General features: G+C 45.5%; 2 protein-coding genes across 6 annotated transcripts; one reads left to right on the forward strand and one right to left on the reverse strand.

The window, feature by feature from the left end:
- The first annotated feature begins 141 nt into the window (after positions 1-141).
- Positions 142-13,287, forward strand: LOC144731490 (uncharacterized). Of its 5 annotated transcripts, none has more exons than XM_078612582.1 (8): positions 142-246; positions 2,291-2,355; positions 3,029-3,179; positions 3,999-4,078; positions 4,857-5,124; positions 6,558-6,779; positions 8,391-8,488; positions 11,049-13,287. In XM_078612582.1, the coding sequence occupies exons 2-8, from the start codon at positions 2,293-2,295 to the stop codon at positions 12,435-12,437; spliced, it is 2,271 nt and encodes a 756-aa protein (XP_078468708.1). In that variant the 5' UTR covers positions 142-246; positions 2,291-2,292; the 3' UTR covers positions 12,438-13,287. The 5 variants fall into 5 exon arrangements, with proteins under 5 accessions (XP_078468708.1, XP_078468710.1, XP_078468709.1 ...); XM_078612584.1 differs by having other exon boundaries at positions 3,029-3,164; XM_078612583.1 differs by lacking the exon at positions 142-246 and adding an exon at positions 269-345.
- A 658-nt stretch (positions 13,288-13,945) lies between these two features.
- Positions 13,946-19,057, reverse strand: UQCR11 (ubiquinol-cytochrome c reductase, complex III subunit XI). The gene is made up of 3 exons (XM_078612585.1): positions 18,882-19,057; positions 15,417-15,550; positions 13,946-14,182 (listed from the first exon to the last, which is right to left on the reverse strand). The coding sequence occupies exons 1-2, from the start codon at positions 18,941-18,943 to the stop codon at positions 15,430-15,432; spliced, it is 183 nt and encodes a 60-aa protein (XP_078468711.1). The 5' UTR covers positions 18,944-19,057; the 3' UTR covers positions 13,946-14,182; positions 15,417-15,429.
- Between the last annotated feature and the right edge of the window lie 2,216 nt (positions 19,058-21,273).

Below are 21,273 nucleotides of genomic sequence, written 5' to 3' on the forward strand. Positions count from 1 at the left end.
TGTGACCACGCCCACTGAGTACACAACCAACGCTTATTGGTTAATAGTCACGCCCACTAGCCGCGTGACCACGCCCACTTACCGGTGTCACCACGCCCACTAAACGCGGAGCCCCCCCCCGACAATTAGAAAACGTGGCCACGCCTTCTTCGTGACGTCACGCAGTGGGCGTGAGACGAGCAACGAAATAAAATTCTTGGGTTTCGCGCCGCGAGGCGGACGCGACGTTTGGCTCCCGCGGTCCAGGTAAGGGACCCCTCGCGTCCTCCATCCCCCAGGTTCACCTAGGGACTCACTCACTCGAACTTCTCCCCCCCTCCCCACCGGCCTCCTCCTCACTCTGAGGTACTAAAAGCGCCAGGCTCGCGGAGGGTTTGCGGGAAACCCGGTCAGGCGTCGCGGGGCAGAGGTAGGCCGCGTGACGTCACCGAGTGTTTACATCTCCTTGTTAAGTGGCCTAAGTGTAAGTTTCGATTTAAAGCTTTCGTTACTGCAGGGATTCATGTTCTTGGTTCTTTCGGTAAAGTCACGTAGAAGGGAAATAATAAAATATTATTTTATTGTTTTTTTTTTATTTCCCTTCTACGTGACTTTACCGAAAGAACCAAGAATATGACCTAAGTGTGGTTAAATAATTATACAGCGTGTGCCGCGTGGCGTCATTGGGTGTCCACACATTAAAATGACCAGCGTGGTGAAGTATGGTCAGGGAAACTCCCACCTGTGACTTCACCAACATGGGGGGGGGGGGGGGATGCCTTCAGGAGCTGAGTGAACAAAGATGGAGCTGTGTGGGTTTACTATCATTATCTAAGTATTATTCCCGATCACGGCTAACATCGCTTCGTCAGCCCGCACTGACCAGCGTGGTGAAGTATGGACAACCAAGCCCCATGATCGACATGACTTGGGTGGGGGGGGGCTTCATCCAGCAGTGCATCGAGAATGGCTGTGAATTCTAGTCTTTTTTCCCCTCTATAAAAGTCCTATCTTTAACCCTGAATCATATTAGAAACTAGTGGCCTCGGAGATTCACTCGTAATGATACTTAACGTGGCATAAAAATTATAATAATCACTTCAGCAATTGTTTCTTGCTGTGGTTGTCCCACCTGATGACGGACGCTTGTGTTGCACCCGAAACGTCGTGATTTAATTTATTTTATACCTACGTGACTTTACCGAAAGAACCACAGAGTCATAATCACATTATTATGATAAGAGGCATTACACCAAGATAGTGTTACTGTACTCCGGAGCACCACTGCAGTCATTGGCGGTGATCTCGAACAAATAATCCTCTGGCTTAGGTGAGCTTTGATTAAGTTTAAAGTATTCTTGGTAAACGGTAGAAAGGTGCAAGACAGTAACTGCAACGTCTTTGCACGCGCTGCTGCTGACGGAACCACATGGAGATCTAGAGGGTATGTCGCCTTTTCTTCCACGGTGACCAGACGTGTCCGCAGAGGTGTAAGTGGTACCCACGCTTCACCCCACCAGAAGATCGACGGTCTTTTTTGCTGTGGTGAGGGTGTGGGAAGATTGAGGAAACGTGCATATTTTTATTACACGCTTTTTATTTAACTCACTCTGTCTGTTGTTGTATCCTCAAATCTTGTAACTCAATTTTAACCCACTTCCCAATGTGATATCGACTGCAAACTTGGTATACTTATGTCATACTGATGACAATACTATATTCTATATAAAAAAAAACATTTTTAAACATTTTTTATATTTACGTTTCGATTTGGGTCTAATTGTCCACGCTCAACTGACGTAGGCTGCAATTAACCACGGTCCCTTACGTTATGGCAAGCTTTGCGGCCACTTCCTGGAGTCGTGGAGTTCTGCCATTACTCGTACGGTACATTTCATTAAAGCGTGTTTAAAAAAAGTATTTTTAATATTACTTAATTCCACTGCTCTGGCTTGCAGGTCCAGGTTGTTAACTATATTACACTATTACACCACGGCAGCTTACAAAAATGTTATGGGTTTAAATGCGTTAAATGGTGTTTAGTGGAGCTGTACGTGTTTAAGGGAGTTTAGATTAGGTTAAAAAGTTGTAATCAGATTTATAAGAGTTTAAATAGGCGTGAAGGAATTTAAATGAATGCTCTGTACGGGTTTCGATGAGATCAGCCTATGTGCAGGACCTTGGGAGATGATGACTTGAGGAGGAAGCCTTCATCCAGCAGTGGCTTAATAATGATTGCTGCTGATGATGAATGGTAGTGGTGGTGGTGGCTATTCCAGTGTGTACGGCGTGTCTGTGTCGGGCCATGCAGAGATGTCAGGTGTTGTGAGTGGCGACCCGGAGGGGCTGTCAAGCTGGACTGTCATCGACCCCAAAGTAAGTCAGCGCCTCACCCCTGACTCAACCTTACCCCCACTCACTACCATCGCTTTAACCTGGGTTCATCGCGATGATCACTACAGCGCTAGTGTAGCTGCGACCGAGAGGCAAAAGGCCTTCGGAGCAGCGGACAAAAGTATCCAGACGTTTATTTAAAAAAGTGTTCCGAGAGCGGGGGGTGATTTAAATGGCAGCCCGCGGGCCACATTTGTGCCACGTGAATTCATACCGTCTGTACATGTGAGATGTGGCCTGCCATCGGATAAGTGTTCAAAAACACACCGATGAAATAACTGCCAGAATCGACTATTTCAACAAGACAGTGTCGCAAGACACAATCCGTTATCAGGCAGTCAAGAATTCAACCAGTCCAACAACATCCAATAATGAGCCCAATAAACCATCACAAGTAATCCAACATGGCAGGAAAAAATCGTCCCAAGACAAATAACTCGCTTCTTTTAAAAACAAACCTGTGTGAACCTATTATATCTAAATCACTCGTAATCACTTCATGCTGAATTGAAACTCGCTTGGACTAGAGGTAAAACCTCCAGACTGTGAACACCACCTATGATTTGCATTCTCGCCTTTCCCCCCCATGTCACTGGCCAAGTGACACGTCATGCTTGGTGTTGCCATCAGTGCCTGACTTGGTTTTTGCTGGTAGGAGGCTGCCGCCGTTCAGACTCCACAAGATGACGATGTTGTTACCAATGAAAGCGAGCCCGTGGCAGTGACAGAGCATCTGCAGGCTGCTACGACACCACCCATGCAAGAATTTGAAAGGCCAAAAGAGAATGAAGGTGACGTACAACTACGTAAGCTTTCGTGTCTCTGCTTTATGGCTCTTGGATGGATGTGCTTATGGGTTGTCCCGTGTGTTGTACAGCATGATGTCTGGACACGCAGCTCCACCTGCGAACACCTGTTGCAACATGCAAAACACATCGGAGAGCTATAAGCGGATACAATGTAAACAAAACTGCAAGGCCAGTCTTGGGGCTACTTTGTTAAAGAAGTCTGACATAGCATGCTTCGTGTGTGCAATGTTTTAACTTGTTTTGTAATTATTTCCAACTAAGGCTAAAAGTATGCCTTTCCTCTATCAATTCATAATGGTGGGGGCATCATAGCTCTTGTAAAGACGATCCAATATGAACGAATCTGTAGTGTAAAGTTGTCTTGCTAGTAGGGATTTTCTGTATTGAAAACCAGAGAAATTGGCCAAAGGGGTTGCCCAAAACTTGGGAGACAAACAAGAGCAACAGTTACGGTTTGCCAATATGAAAATGCGTTTTTGCCCAGTTAACCATTGTCTTCCATACTGCAAGTGAAATGCTTCCAAAAACAAGAGCATATTCTTGGGTTTTTTCGGTAAAGTCACGTAGGTAAAAAAAATTTAATGAATAAAAGTAAAATAAAAATACTTCTATAAATTTTAATTAAACATTTTTTACCTACGTGACTTTACCGAAAAAACCCAAGAATATGAATCCTTGCAGTCACGAAAGCTTCAAATCTAGAAACAAGAGCATGTTCTAGAGCATTACATCATCCATGCATATGCATGATTTTTAGAAACTTGTTTTTGATGGAGTTACAGTTCGCCGTGTTATTTTTAAACGTCTTGTTAACAGGGATTCTGCTCGCAACACTGAGCCAGGCGGAGTCTTTTGTCACAGAGGAACACGAACAGCTAACACCATCATACGCCAAAGTAAGCATGTTTATTCAGCTGCAATGGCTCGTGGCATTTGGTGGAGTGCTGTTGACATTGGTAACAAAATGTTAGGTTTTGTTTAAACTGAGTCAATCGAGCCTATCATGGTAAATGCATTTGTCAATGTTCATGCTAAATAAATAACATTGTGTTAGAAAAACAATGATGAAGGCCTCCTCTCCCATAGCATGTCGGTCATACTTCACCACACAGGTCAGTGTGGGTTGGTGAGTTGGGAGCCCAGAACAGATTCAGATATCCACCACTTATGTTGACAATGGCAGGAAATCAAACTCAGGTTTGTGGGTCCATAGCACAGGTATCACTGTGCCATAACACCTAATTTCACGAAAAAAAATGCCCTAAAAAATCCCTTGTTTAGCTTAGGCAAGAATGACCGTCTCTAAATCAGGGGTGAGGAACCATTAACTTATTGAGGGCTGAACAAGTCAAATATCTTTAGCAGTTAGCCACACAATAACACTTAAATCACTTCTGTCACTCCCAGAGGCTCCTTGCAGTGATAAAGTGACTTATATATAATTAAATGCACAGTGTTACAAGGTTGAATAAATTACCCTTTAGTACCCGATTAGTGTTCCTAAGATTCTTGCAGTGATGGATACACATAGTTTGTGGACCGTGGTAAAGTGGTAGGCCTCACGTGGCCACGGGTTGTATCGGAGATGAAGTTGCAGGCCGAATTTAGCCCATGATCCATAAGTTGCCCACACCTGGTCTAAATTCTGAGTTCTTTTGGTGATGTTTTGTGCAGGAGACACCAACACATGGTTCTTTGGAAAACGAGAAGGAGCAGACTCAGGAGGGAGAGCTTGACCAGGAGAGGGGTGGTGGTGGCGGTGGTGGCGGTGGTGGCAGTGGCGTTGGCAGTGGCGTTGGTGGCAACAGCGGAGATGAGGACTCGGACATCGTGACGCTGGACCCAGATGTCGTCGAGGAAGTTGGGCCCGAGTTGCTTGTCCACTCGAGGAGTGCGGAGGCTGCCCCCAGCCACGAGTTTATGCGCATTACTCCCTTGCCAGGCAAGTCTCGGCATGCCCGTGTTAGTTTTCAGCAATGGGAAGTAGTGTAGTCCTTACCATGAATAGTAAAAAAAAGTGTGTGTGTATTGTGCTCGGGCAGCATTAACAACAATAGCACTGAGAATAATGGTAATAATGCTGTTGACAAAGGAAAGCCTCACTGAGTCTAAATACTTTTTTCAGGAGGGTTTATTGAAATGTTTGGCCAACTATTTTCAATGAGCATTTTGTATTGTTTTGTCATGTGGGAGAAAAGCTTAGTCCTTGAAAAAAGCCCCCACTTATATAAGTAGATAACACCTGATGGTCTGCATAGATGTGTATACAACCCACTCATACGAGGAGATAATGCTCAATGTTCTGCAGCAATGACTGCATACAAAAATTCCATGACATTTCACAACACTTGGTTCTGGATTTAATGTGGCTGAATTCCAGCTCTGAGAATTAAAATGTATAGGTTTGACTGCCATCCAACAAATACTCTCTGTAGCGGGACGGGTGTAAAAAATATTTTTCTCAGTGGCGTGTGGTGGGAGACCACTGGGAGTAGCAGGAGAAAGCTTGGCATACAAGGTGTAACAATAAAAGCTCATTACAAATAGATTTGTGAGAATTAATATAATTTCTGGGGTGGCATTGGTGTGAATTATTATAATGTGTAGTCATTGCATTGAATAGATTTGTGTGGGCGCACAACGTGAACAACATAACGACTTTAAATCTTGACTTAAAGCTTTCGTGTCTGCAGAAATTCATATTCTTTGGGTCTTTCGGTAAAGTCGCGTAGATAGGTTCAAAGAAAGAACAAAAAACTACGACGTTTCAATCGCAACACAGGCGGTCGTCATCCCCCTTTTCCTGATGACGACCACCTGTGTTGCGATCGAAACGTCGTAGCTTTTTGTTATTTCTTTGAACCTATCTACGTGACTTTACCGAAAGACCCAAAGAATATAACGATTTTAATCCATATTATAGCGACCTAAAGCCAGGTGGTTCATATGAAACCGTAATTGGTCCATGTATTACACGTCGATTGTGCCGATGACCAAATAACCCTGTGCCGATCTCCTTGGACCTCCGAAGATGAGGATAGTATGATAGTGCTTGTAATAATCGGTTACTTTTGATTGATGCACATTATGGGGTTATGTTCATTTTTAATTCGGCTAATGAAACAAGGCTGATGTCACAAACAAGGCAGAGGCAGGACAAATTAAACACAAAGGAATTTATTATTTAATCATACTGTATTATGACCCCAAATCGTGGTAATTCATTGAGTCACATGGAGGAGGGTGAATCACTAAACACCTAACGAATGATGACTTGTCTGAATCATTCGACGGGGCTTCATGAGAAACGACTACTCGTACGTTCCTGAATGTAACCCGTGTGACCGCCGCTCTCTGTTGGACGACCTTTTACAGACGCCGCGAATCTGTGTCAACCATCGAGCAGTGACGAGAGCAATTCACCCGAGGCTCCCGCCGCGCTGCGTCATCGCCGGCCCTCCAAGAGGAAGAGCCCCAGGGGAGAGCGCCGCGTGTCTGCTCACCCCGCGGCACAGACGTCCATCTCGCTGCACGGCTGCATCATCTGCGTCGCATGCATCGTTATAGCCTTGGCCGCCTTGAAGAAGTTCATGGCAGGTCAGTTGGGATGAGGCATAGCACTGCCCTGGGAAAACAGCGCTGTGGCAAAAATGATAGCCCAGACGCGGATCAATAACCTCAATTCTATCCACCGCCTTTTTCTCCTACATGGTCATGACGTGTCCTTTAGCATGCATATTACCACCTGAACCCTAACCCTGAGTGCCAACACAGCCCTTTGTAGGTACATAATGATTTATCCCCCGCACCACAAGATTTGTAGAATTCGGGGTCACTGCAATTCGTATATGTCTGGTTTTCAAACCATCTCATTTGTATTGTTTCAATTTTCTGCATGCCTCATTGATAGTGTGCTCAATTTTCGTCGATAAATCGGTGCATAGTCAATCTCCTATTCGCCCGCTGGGCTTCAGGGTTTAGGGTGCATTGTCTCCCTGACTAGCAAAGGCAGGATAGGTGATCCTGGGCGCATCCATTGGGTGGATGCCTTCACTCACAGTTGTTGATTTCTGTCCCATCCCTGTCTTCATGGGAACGCCCCAAGACCAGCAGGTAACTACCTGCCCCCCCTTCTTCCCCCACTGCTGTTGGCGAATTCCAAATGCATGATTCAAGTATTGGTGGAATCTGCTGCCAGTTCAGCTATGCAGTCACACTGGTTTATTTGTGTTATAATGGGCATCCACTCATGCTCCAAACATGCTGCTGAGCAAGTTTGGACATTTTGGTTGTGGAGTGTCCCACTTTATTTCTTGCAGCCAACCACAAAAGGAGGGGTTTGTATTTGTGAGGGTGTCACATTTCCAAACATTAATTTCTGAAATTAGCAGTGTATGTATGCAGTAGCTAACTCTCACAGCCTCACAAGTGCACTGCATAGTGTAAGTGCTTCGTGATACAATTTAGATTGATAAAGCATCTAAATGTTGCTGGCAGGAGCACTCGTGCAGTGGTTTAGTGCGCTGTGCTACGAACCCGAGGAGCTGATTTTTATTCCAGGCCACGGCTAATATCAGTGGTAAGTGATATCTGATCTGGGCCTTAAACAATACACTTACCAGTGTGACATGGTCAAATATCCCCCATGACCAACATGGCATGGAGAGGCCCTCCTCAACCACTGGATGTGAAAAGGGCTGTTAATAATTATTGTGAATTATTCGACGTGACTGGATGTGCAAATGGGAGGGGGGGGGTCATAGGCATCAAGATAATTTATTTTAAAAATTCATTAATTAAAATATAAATAACATCTAGAGACAAATGAGAAATGCCAAGGCCAGTGCAATGTAGAAGGGAAATAATAAAATAATAAAAATAAAACATAAAATAATTCTCACGACGTTTCGGCCACAACGCAAGCAGCCGTCCTCAGGTGAAGAACAGGTCTGTCGGGAAGACAGCGTCTGAATGACAGACCTGTTCTTCACCTGAGGACGACTGCTTGCGTTGTGGCCGAAACATCGTGAGAATTATTTTATGATGTTTTATTATTTCCCTTCTACGTGACTTTACCGAAAGAACCAAGAAGATGAATCCCTGCAGTCACGAAAGCTTTAAATCGAAATTTAGTGCAATGTATTTAACGTAACTTAAAATATCTACTGACTGGGAAGTGTTTTTAAAAAGTGGAATGTGTGCTTCCAGGAGACTCTCAAGGGGGAATTACAACGCCAGACCTGAAAGAGGCTGCAGGTGACCTCAACCCTCTGGACGTGGCAGCACCTGCTCTGCCAGATTCTATGGTTTGTATCCGATTACAGAATTCAGGATGCGTCGTGAATGCTAATGAGAGCACAATGGTGGGTTAGTCTGTTGGCAAGGTAGTTTTCGAAATATCGAATTTCCTAACAGAAAACGACACCCTTCGTAATACAAGCAGTCGAGTGGCTGTTTAAACTAATTTAAAATGGAACATGTGTGCCTCAAATTATTAATACTTGTGATGAAATGCTGGCCTAAGTATGCTGTTTAATGGAACATTTTAAACACTACCACGTTTTATTTAGGTCAGAAAGGAGTTCTGGATACATAAATTTGGCACGTAATGATGGAGACACAATCGTCCATGGATTCAAATGGATTCTGACATGATACCTTTATTGTGCGCGTGACAATTTTCGGTTCGTATAGCAAAAGCTCTGTTGTCCGGCATCCATGGAGAAATGAAGGGTGCTCGTTAATCAGATATGCTGGTTATTTGAGAAGTAGAATTACTTCTAGATTTGAAGCTTTCGTGACTGCAAGGATTCATACTCTTAGGTTTTTTCGGTAAAGTCACGTAGGTAAAAAATAATAATATAAATAAAATAATAATGAAAATAAATCAAGTATACTTATGGTTCACCAAATTTCCAAGTACATAAAACTTATCAACAAAGAAACATGAGCGTACATTTTAACTATAGTATCTTACCTATACAAGCAATTTTTTTGTCAGTCTGTCTGTGCCCATCTGTGTACGCAACTTGCGACGTATTTAACTCGAAAACTGTGTGTTTTTCGTTTCTAAAAAGTACCCAGATACCACGCGATAAGCCCCGTGGTGAGCTAGCGTTATTCGTATTTCACATCCGTAAACTTAAAAGTAGTTAAATTAACAATTTAGTACTATTAATGATTATATTACTACGCTGTGCGCGCGCCAAAGCGTATGCGCGGAATGCTGACCGGTGGTTGCCCTAGCAACGTGCACACGCAATCGGTGGTGGGGAGGGGGGAATTCTCATTCGCGTTAAAAATGCAAAACAAATATACACAACAGAGGTAAATTATTAAAAGTGTGATGTCCTCTTCTCCCCTCCCCCACCCCAATGTGTGCACTTACTACTATAGGGTCAGTAGATACTACTATTATAGCCCTTAGCAGAGGTGTGGACTCGAGTCATGTGACTTGGACTCGAGTCAGACTCGAGTCATGAATTTGATGACTTGCGACTCGACTTGGACTTGCATAACAATGACTTTGTCCCACCTATGAGATGTGGACTCGAGTCATGTGACTTGGACTCGAGTCAGACTCGAGTCATGAATTTGATGACTTGCGACTCGACTTGGACTTGCATAACAATGACTTTGTCCCACCTCTGGCCCTTAGATACTATGACTGTAGAGTGGGCGAGGGGGTGGTAGGGGGGGGGTAGCAGCCCAGCCACGGCCTGCAAAGGTGCCACCTCGGCCGGCTGGGAAATCTAGGCAAGGCCGGGGGCTCTGCACGGGACCAGGCCTCACCGCGACACTGAAGTTAGTACTACTATAGATTCAGTATATACTACTATAGTCAGTAGATAATACTGTCGAGCCAGATACTACTATAGAGTCACTAGATACGACTTTCGTATGTAGGGTGTTTAGGTATATATGCCTACGCGGGGGTAAACATTTTTTTTGAGGGGGGGGGGGGGTCGACAATTTTTGTAAATCTTTTAGATCAACCATTTACCCCCCACTTTCAATTACTTTTTGGACTTCTGCAAGCCTCTTATAATTTTGTTGACAGGCAAATGGACAAACGGCACGCCGGGCTTTCACATTAGCTTAGTATTTGTCTATGTGTATGTTATGTTTTTAAGAAAAGTTTTGAATAAAAATTTCCTCCGGGCAACGCCGGGTACTTCCCGCTAGTAAGAAATAAATATTTTATAGTCGGTTCTAGAGCATTCTAAGTTTATTATAGAGAAGCAGTGGGGCCGTTTGGAGTATAGTATACAGGAGTACAGTACCATATGTATAGACTGCTGTTAGCGCCACCACTTGGCAGCATCCTGAAGCTTCCGTAAGCAACAGATCTATGATAAGCTCAAGGTAAGACGCCCGATGGTTGTCAGATTTTTTTCTGGATACGTGAAGGAAGATTTGTATTTCTTTCTGCCACAGATGCCGGTTAAGAGAGCGTCCCAGGTGGTAAAGTCCTGGTTGACAGAGCTTTTGCTGTACATGTTACTTAAACGCTGGTGTTTGAGGCTAATGATGGAGTGGCAGCCAAAGGTGGGAGCACGCCCGAGAGGAAGCAGCTACCGCAGAGATGGTCCAATGAGATGGGCTTGTGTGCAGGATGATTTGTTGCATTGCAGGACTGCAAGGGATGTCAACAATTTGGGGAAGCCTTGACCCAACAGTGGATAGATCATGGCTGATGATACATCATATGTAATGAGTTCATGTAACCCCTACAGCCACTAGAGATGTTAAACGAGAATCGATTCTCGAAGGAAATTGCAACAATTTATAAAATCTCTAATGGAGAGAACGTTCCGATGTTGCATGAACTCATTGTCTTTATCTGATATACTGTTTGGAGTGCAGATTCAAGACATCATCTCTTCACTTGCGGAGGAAAAAGGTGATGAGGGGACTTCATTATCGAATAGAGGTCAAACAAGGCAGATGGACAATGTGGCTGTGGCTGCATCAGATTGGATGGAAGAGCAGAAACCAGTCGACCTGAAAGGACTTCTCACCGAACTGCAGCGGCTAAGCAACAAGGTGGACAACTTGAAGATGACAGTGGTGGAAGCTCCGGTAATGACGGGGGAAGGTGATGGCGGAATTGTGGAATCTGACGTGGAACTGAAGCAGAGCATTCAGGCCGAGCTAGCGGCCCTGGCAAATCGGCTTAGTCGCCGCTTTGGAGAGCGAGGAAGCAAGCAAGATGAGACGGCACAGCAATCCAAGCTTTTTCACTCCGAGGAGAGTTTTCAGGACGAGTTTAAGGATTCTCAATACAAAACCACAATCATAACTCATCTTGACGACGTCAAAGAGTTTAAACAAGAAAGTAATGAATTGGAAACTGAAAGTACAAATAATCCACCATCTGAATCTACTGGCTCTTGGAATATTGTGGTACCCTCCGTGAAAGAAGACAAGACTGTTGGCAAGGAAGGCCCGCGCAGAGAAGTGCCCCGGGAAAAACGACAAGAGCCAGAGCTGGGACCTAAAGGTCCGAAAAAACATATCCCAAAAAAAACAAAACATAAAAGTGGGCAGAGGTGGGGGACCTTCGAGAAAATGAAGACATCTGCCAAAGCCTTCTTCCAGAAGCAAAAGGAGAACTTTAAACACGCAAAACAAGCAATCGGTGACAAATTTCAGAAAATGAGTGACTCTTTCAAGTCCACTTTCAAGAGGTGGAAGGAAAAAAGCAAGAACTTTTTTGAACCAAAAAGAGGCCAGGAAAAAAATGCGAGATCTTCCAAATACACCGCCACAATGAATGAGCCGTCTAATGTGAAACAGCACAATGACAAAAATAAACATGAAAACAAGAGGGATGCTAAAAACGACGCAAACCAAAGACCAACGGTCGTACCCCACGACGGCAGTCCCGGGAGCAAGAGGGCCCAGAAGACGAGCAACAACAGAAAAACCTCAGGAGCAGACGCAGCAGGAAAGCCGCAGGACATCGTCAGTGCCCCCGAGATGCTCCAAATACTGCGCCACTACTTGGAACAGATCGGGAAGTTCCGCCACTGGAACGACCTGGAGATCTTCTTGAACCAGTTTTACAGAGACGGCAAATTACTCCGGAACCAGATGAACTTTGAGGAGCTGGTGGAGGCTGTGCAGAACTACTTGGAAGTGCTGGGATATGGAAATAAGATGAGGGCATTTGGGAGTAATCTCCGCGACTACATTAAGCGGCATGGGCCCATGGGTCACAAGGATCCACCACACGCTGCATCCAGCCAGTAGTGGAAGCTCCTCTCTTGGGGCCACGATTATAGCGGTGCCACGTCATGGTGGACAAGTGGCACGTGGGTTTTTTTGTTGTAGCAGAAGTGGCACTTTCTCAAGGAAAAGGTTTTGGTGATCAAAGGCACGTTAGGCAGATTTAAATGTTTTTACATTTGACTGTTTTCTCACTGTCATAGCTGTGTTGTATAGAGCATCGTCTGTTTTTTTCCCCATTTTACGAATTAAATACGAGGGGGGGGGGGTACTGTACACAGTTAAGTCACTTAAAACAAAATCATGCATCGTTTAAGCTTTTGAAAATAGGGGTTCCAGTTAGGTTGCAGGCTCAACCTTTGCCAATTAAAAAATAACTTTTATAGAAAATGTTACATACTTTAACTGGGGACGTGAAATTTTTGGTAAAATTAATATTTCCTTAAAATTTGCGCACATGGCGTGTGGCATGCAATGTTGAAGTCGCCGCTAACGCAGGTAATTTGTATTTGCACCTGATGTGGTGGCTGCCTTGCGTGTTACGTGATGATATTCGCAGGCCGTTTCTCGCATACACATCTCTGGGCGAATGGCTCTAAGTTATTTTCTGCAGGGAAAAATGCACCTTGTAATAGTGGTGGTTGGGTTTTTTTTGTTGTTGTTGTGCACTCAAGTGGTAAATGCTTTTTTTTTAAATAGATGAATGTGTTAAGTCTTGGTCGGAGGTGTGGCAATTGAAAAATGTAGGTTCACCAAACATGCCGAGTGATATCATTTGTTTGGAAGATGCACCACCACATACTCTTACAAGCTATGCACATCCATTAAAACCCCCTTGGTGAATGGAAATATTAAAGTCTATTTAAAATACAAATTGTGGAAATTATGGGCTTGATATCCCTTTGTAGAATATATTGACATTTAAGTAGGCAGCACTTGGGCTCAACTTAGGATGGATTGATGCATCCAATAAAAATGGGATCTTGAGCTCACGATGCATACATCAAAAGCATGCACGTGTTTTTATTATTCACGAGTTATTTTCGTACAAATTGTTCACGCAAATTGTATCTAGATTGCGCGATTGGTGTCATGTCATGAGAAGTATCCATTTGTAACAATCACACAGCAGTGCAACCCTTTATTCGTGTTAGAGAATAATCCATGGAAGCAGATACTATTAACCTGGTCCACAGTGCAAGGTAGCACCTTCTCCCAGCTGCTGAGGTCACATGAGAGTAGTGTTTGAGTATCAGTTTTACTGTTACGTAACAATCTCCGAACTAGAATGGAGCCAAGTTGAGAGGTATAATGTTAAGGTGTTTTGTCGTCATTGGTGACTGGGCTGAAACCACCAAATCAAATAGCCCGCTTTAATCACAGGTGACTGCCTGGATTGGAACTAAATCTTCAGCACCGCAGATCGACACTGACTTTTTAGCCACACAGGCCACCTCTTTCAAATTACCATACGTGTCGTGGTGCAGTCTTGTTTTAAAGCCCGACGTGAAAACATGCTCAACAGATGATAATTGGCCAGTAAATACATTTTATTTTCAAAGCAAGTTTCTAAATACAGCACAGTAGTTGAAAGTAAATGTTATTTATCTGGACTTTTAAATAGAGAAACCAGTTACAGATTAGCCATGTTATTTGTTAAGGGGGGAAAACGCTGCACCCATTTCCAGCGACGCCAAGCATAGTGAGTGGTGGATGGAGACGCAGCCTGGAGAAATCCCGTACAAGCGTTGGCCGATGCTTCATATCCCCTGCAAAGAAGACGTCGCGTCAAGATTTGCCACTGAATAATATGACAGTGCGTACACACAAATTGCAAAGACTGGTCTCTAATGTTGGATAAAAACAAAAGTTAATATTTTACTTGCAGAAAACCCACTGGTGATTTTTGTTAAAGGTATGTCATCTATCATGTATGCTGTGCAAATCCCAATCGAATGCTCCGAGCCATACGGAGGTCGTTGAGTGGTAAACGAGCCGCTTCACAACTGGAAGGTTGCAAGTTAAAATTTTGGTTCGGACTTAATCCATTAGTCCTCCAGGATTGGTAAAATGGATACCACTGTGGGAAGTAAACAGTGGTGATCCCTTGGATAAATCTACTCACCAAAGGATAGGAGTTCCCACTACTGGCTCGGACCAGTGAACTGGAGCACTGCCTCAATGCTCATTTGAGCAGGAAATCACTTTGAGTTGAGGCTTTTTTTAGGTGTGTGCAGGAAGACACCAAAGGGTGTGCGAACAGATGTGCAATGTTGCACACAAGTGTGATGAGCAACAAAGAAAACCACATTCCGAAACACGCAAATACTCAACTATTGTATATCTGACATGTTGCATTTATGCAGTCAACCCTCAACAGGGCCATTATCCTTGCATTGTCAATACAGATTCTTCGAGCTCACGACAGATGCATTGAATTGCATGTCTTAAAGATTAATGTTTTTCATTTATGCAAGTGACATGTAATGGGTTCACATTACTCCTGCATCCAGTTCAGGCCGTGATATACACCACAATGTTAACCGGATTAGTGCTCACATGGACAGACATGCCATGTGATGTTCCAACATAGGTGGGCCGTCATTATACATACACATTACGTCACCTTCCAGAAACAGCTGCAGAACCTCTGTTTAAAGTTTAAACCGTCGTTCCTCAATTCCAACTACAATGACCCGATCACCCTTCCCCCACAGCCTGCCTTTTCCCAATTTTCAATCTTTCTTGTTCACATACAAATTAAACCACTGTACACACCTGAAGGTGACCGTGGAAATCTGTCCCACGAGGTGGTGTTACGAGGACTGGAGTTGCAATTCGCCGATTTAGACGGCGTTTGTCAACGGCGTGTGGCCAATACGATGCTCACGGACGCTGCGTTTTGACAAGAGGGCAAGACAATAATCTGACGTCCATGTGGGAACACGGGGGGTATCGCTGAGAGGCCGTGGCAAGCCAGAGGACCGGCAAGACCCAACGTACCTGCGGAGCTCCTTCAGTCTTTCTCGCTGAACTTGCCATTGACATACGGCACGTAGTCGAGGATCAGCCTCCAGTCGGTTAGGTAGACAAGTGTCACTCCGCAAACTCCTCCCCACGTCGCCCCTGAAGGGACCCTGGGCAGGCACATGCACGCACGCGAGTGAGCCATCGGTACCAGACGAGGTACGAAATGGGAACCTCCTCTCGGCACTTGTGGCTATATTGCACGTCGGTAAATCAGCACGTTGGTGGATCTTAATTTTGGAGCTTTCGTGACTGCAGGAATTATTCTTTGGTTCTTTCGGTTAAGTCACGTCTAAAGATTAAATAATAGCATATTACGACGTTTCGATTGCAACACAAGCAATCATCATCAGGCATAAAAGAAATAGCAACACAAATCTAACTAAAAAACTATAGACAGACATACAAGCAGACAGACATCACAAGGACACAGAGAGAACACATCGACACAAAGAGAGAGGTCGTTTCTGTGACGGCCCCTTAAATATAGAGAGGGGGGCGGGGGCGGAGAGAGGGAGGGGGCAGATAAAAAATAGCATATCAATGAGTGGACAGCAACGTTGGTGGATCACACCCATGAAACTGCTTTCCTAATCGTGGGTGTTGACGTCGCCATCTCCTGGCCTTCCAGGGTATGGCAGTACACGAAGTGAATTCATTTCCATCTGTACGGGGTGATTGATTAGTTAATCCCTTCTCGTACGTTTGGGTCTTCTCCAAATACCGTACTCCGGTTTCCTCACATATTTGTGAATACTCATTAATGGGGTTGGCCAAACATCCCAAAATAGAACTTCTGATTGCCTTCCTGCTTGTCTGGAAATTTCTGTAACACTGTGCATTACAAATTCTATGCGATTTTAGATGCAATTTGCATGAATAATGCTATATTGACACGTGTAAACTTCTTATCCTCTCCACTTTTTAAATTCCGATTGTGCTTTGATTAAACACATTCCTGCGGAGGGAGCTGGTAGGAACGTTGGGTTGCTCGGTCAATGGCCAGGGTCAACGGCGGCGTGGTGTATTCCGCAAATATGGCCGACTGTGAGGGCGGGCACAAGCCGGCGTGAGTAGGTTAAACGTTGAGTTTTATCAGGGCACCACGGGGTGACCAGCCCCTCCCCACCCAGCCCCACCCCTCCCCACCCAGCCCCTCCCTGCACGACGGACGGACACAATAATCCCCTGTGGGCTGGTGGAACCAGTGAGTTCTACCAGTATAAGTGCTTATTTGAAACAAGTGCAGAGCAGGTGGGGAAATGCTTTCCTCTACTGCGTGGCTCAGAGGTCACTTGAAGGGAACTCAGAAGTAGCTCTGGGATATCCATTTCTGCCTGCCGTTCTCTCCGACACAGATTGCCCTGCTGTGTGAGAGGCCAGATTAACCCTCTCATGACATGACACCAATGGCGCGCAAACGGGAAGATTGGAAGAAATATAAAAATGTGATAATGCTGCTGTAAAAACATTTGTCCAATAAAAACATAACCGGATATTATTTTAATACGTTTCATTCACCACACTCCAACAACAACAGCCGTTCACCACGAAGCCCCGGTGATGTTACAACGGCGCCTGTGCCAGGCCAGGTGCACCCCGAGGTGACGTGAAGTGTTGAAGGCTCGCTGATAGGTCACGGGAAAGACCCAGGTGCAGTGGGTTGACTGCCTGAGGTTACTGTCAGATGCCCCCCACCTGTGCTCCTACTGTGCCAACTTGCGTTTTAGCCACCCTCTGCTGTTGTATGTTGAACTTCTTTCGCACCGTACGTAACCAAACGTGCTAATCGGTTGTCGGAGGGCGACTGCCTCCAACTGTCCAGTGGCGTTCTCCACGAGCCTCCTCCACAGAGGCCGATCTGGACACCGCTGTTGCCAGCAAGTCCACTCTACCCATCAAGTCTCAGGCATTTGGGGCGATTAAAAAAAAGAACATTTCACATCGGTTAAAACCGGCGAAGTATCTAAAATAACACCACGATTCCCCCTCACCGATCTTGTAAACAAAACGTAATCTATGCCCCCCCCCCCCACTCGATGATAAGATTTCAGACTTGGGTCAGCAGGGTCTCACACGAGAGGTCAATCCCACGCTCCCCAGTCAGTGCCGGATTATCCTCGTAGCAAAAGTATCTACATATGTAGCTACGGGACCCGCGCTAAATGCTTTCAAGCCATAAATTCCGGTTCAGTGATTCTGCACTTGCTCTATTACTATAGTACTATACTGCCTTCAACTTTTATGAACGACTGGGTGTTTAAGGCGAGCGATTTGTCGTTTTATCTGGCTGTGTAGCACGTGAATAAATACAATTACTTTACTGTGCAAGTAAAACTGTTGTGTTTTAAAATGTGCTTTTTTATATTTAGGGCTCAATAACAATAATGCTACAGGCCCCGGCACTCGCTTCATTCCGGCACTGCCCCCAGTGGTCACTCTCACGCATCGCCCCGTCTGGCAGTCTCCCCCAGGCCCCCGTAGTCACACACGTTCGTTACGGGGAATCGGGTCACAGTATTTCATTGGCAGCTGTGAATTTCACCGATGTCCTTTGGCTCATGTGAAACAATGTTAACCTCGCTGTAAAGAGCGTATCGTGATTTGAGCGTAAACACGGATGATTCTGATCCCGACCCCAATGATCCCACCGCCTCCGTTAATGAAATATCTCCAGACTCGGCGATCCATCTCTCGACTCAGTTATCCACCTTATGGCTTTAATGATCAACATTCCGGCTCGCTCGATCCATCCTCTCGCTTGGTGTTCCAACTCCTGACTCAATGATGCAGCTCATGCTTTACTGATCCACCGACTGACTGAAAGAGTCCACATCGTTATTCAGTGATCGATTCATCCTCGCGTTCAATTATCCATTTACTGGTTGAAAGGTCGTTATCCATCGGCCTGGCTCAATTATTCCACCTGGCTTCAATGTCCATCTCCTTATTCAGTGATCCACCGACTCAACGACCCACCTTCTCGCTCAATAATCCACGTACTGGTTCAACCATCCGCCTCCTTGTCCACTGTCTGGTTTAATTGCCCACTGTCCGACTCAAAATCCACCCGGCGACTCAATGATCCATCTCTCGATGTAAATCATCATTCTCCTGGCTGACTTACCACACCTCAGCCACAGCGACCCACCTACTCGCTGAATTATCCGCCTGCTGGCTCAAAAATCCACCTCCTTATCCATCGCCTGGCTCAATCATCCACCTCTTGAACTCAATCGCCCACCTCCTGGCACAATCCTCCACCTCCCAGCTCAACGACCACCCCGTGGCTCGTAGAGGTCACCCTGCTCACAGGCCTTGCCCGCCAATGCCTCGCGGCTTCGCCTTTCACTGCTCGGGCCTCCCGTTCCCCTCGCCCCTCCCAGGGCCCTCACAGGGAAGGCCCCCGGCCGTGAGGGCCCCGCTGGCCCCGCGTCTTACCACAGTTTGATGCCCTGGGCCAGATTGGGGCCGAGCAACTTGGCGAGCACGGCGGACACCATCGCTGCAGCGCTCTGCGACACGCCGGAGACTCTTCCGGAAGATGAACGTGGGCGGGGTTTGTTTTGTCTTCCGTGAACGGTAGCGATCTTCCGTGAACGGTAGAGATCTTCCGTGAACGGTAGAGATCTTCCGTGAACGGTAGAGATCTTCCGTGAACGGTAGCGATCTTCCGTGAACGGTAGCAATCTTCCGTGAACGGTAGCAATCTTCCGTGAACGGTAGAGATCTTCCGTGAACGGTAGGCATCTTCCGTGAACGGTAGACATCTTCCGTGAACGGTAGATATCTTCCGTGAACGGTAGATAATCTTCCGGTGAAAGGAACAGGGTTTTTTTTTCTTCCGTGAACGGTAGAGAACTTCCGTGAACGGTAGAGATCTTCCGGTGAAAGGAACAGGGTTTTTTTAAATCTTCCGTGAACGGTAGAAATCTTCCGTGAACGGTAGAGATCTTCTAGTGAATGAAACAGGGTTTTTTAAAATCTTCCGTGAACGGTAGAGATCTTCCGTTACCGGTAGATATCTTCCGGTGAATGGAACAGGGTTTTTTTTAATCTTCTGTAAACGGTAGAAGTCTTCCAGTGGACATCTACTGGGAAGGGTAGTCATCTTCTAACAAGTGTAGTTATCTTCTGGAATGGGTAGATGTGTTCTGGAGAAGGTAGCTGTCTTCTGGGAAGGATAAACTCTTCTGGGGAGAGTAGACGTCTTCTGGCTGTCGCCTGATGAAGCTAGTTGTAATTACTGGTGAAACGTCGTACTCAGATTGTAAATGTTGTGGCTTGGCTCTCCAACACACCGACGTGCTGTACTAGTAACGAACTGGCTACGTTCTTCTTCTTGGTTCTTTCGGTAAAGTCACGCAGGATGGAAATAATAAAATTATAAAAATAAACATAATAAAATAATTCTCACGACGTTTCGGCCACAACGCAAGCAGCCATCCTCAGGTGGAGAACAGGTCTGTCGAGAAAACAGAGTCTGAATTATTTTTTAATTATGTTTTATTTTTATTATTTTATTATTTCCATTCTGCGTGACTTTACCGAAAGAACCAAGAAGATGAATCCCTGCAGTCACGAAAGCTTTAAATCGAAATTTGGCCACGTTCTGTTTACGTAACAAACCTTACTAATTGTCTGTGTCGGGTGGTTGGCGGGTTTAACGACACATTTATATATTTACGCGATCTCACCCAAAAAAGACCCTCTTACGGATAATCTGTGTGTATTTGTGTCCTCCTCCTAGGCCGCCTCCGACCAGTTTAAGTTTATCGAGGTGCCATTCGAAAGATGAAACTGTACTGGAGTGCTCAGGAATATTGACGACGAAGCCGTCGCAGCCAAGGAATGGGACGCGTCCGCGAGGGAGATGGAGCGACGAGCCGTTGACGACTCGATGGGATTCCCAGTGGGGTGGTGGGGGTAATGTGGCCGAGCGGTAGCGCTGGTTCAAACCCCCGGCCGCCCTGGATAATACTGCGGGTGTATCAACCATGCGTGCGTTAACGTTCCTCCGATGTTATTATTTCAACAACCCAAAAGTAGGTGCCAAAAGTTCAATTTTACTAAATTTGGAAAAATTTACTATTTGCAAATTACCTAAATAGAATAACCCGTAACAATATCGCCCCCCCACCCCCCGTACTCATTCGCGGGCCAGGACGGCTGCCTTGTCGCCTGCAGGACACCAACAGCTGCTATGAGGGAACACTGCAGCTGGGCATTGGAGCGATCGAGATGAGATGTGGTGACGCGGATGGCTTTGAGATGCTGAGGCATTCATTAAGCACTCCCCAACTAAAATGCAAATACGTGTTGATTCATCTCTCGCACGCATTGTGCTTTTCCTTGGCCACGCCACTTTCCTCCCACATCTCGCTGAAATATGCTTGCGACTCGGTGAGGCTTTCCCGGATAAATAAATTACGCCTATATATTTTTTAGTTGAGTCTCCGCGCCGCTGCCAATAAAATATTGAATCGTAAAATATATATTTTTAGATTGTATTTTGTTGTTGTTGTCGAATGCTATCCGTCCAGGAACGAGAGTTGGTAAATGTCATGCGAGAGATTCTCATTAGCAAGCCCATAGTCTTGTGCCGACTGGATTTAGACATCATGGCAACTGAACTCCACGGGAGGTGACGAATCGAGAGAGGCCGCCTTTCCCCAGGATGGATGGGGCTCCTCCGCTCGGCAAACTCTCCCCCCCCGCCTCCCCCGTTGTGTTATTGAATCCAATATAATGAGTGGAGTGACGGCGTTTAATGAGATGCCAATTGTACCCGACGCGAATGGCTTTTTTCGTATAAAGTCACCGCGTGTCGCCC

This window comes from Lampetra planeri, chromosome 39, assembly GCF_965212315.1.
Source record: "Lampetra planeri chromosome 39, kcLamPlan1.2.h2, whole genome shotgun sequence".
Taxonomy (NCBI): domain Eukaryota; kingdom Metazoa; phylum Chordata; class Hyperoartia; order Petromyzontiformes; family Petromyzontidae; genus Lampetra; species Lampetra planeri.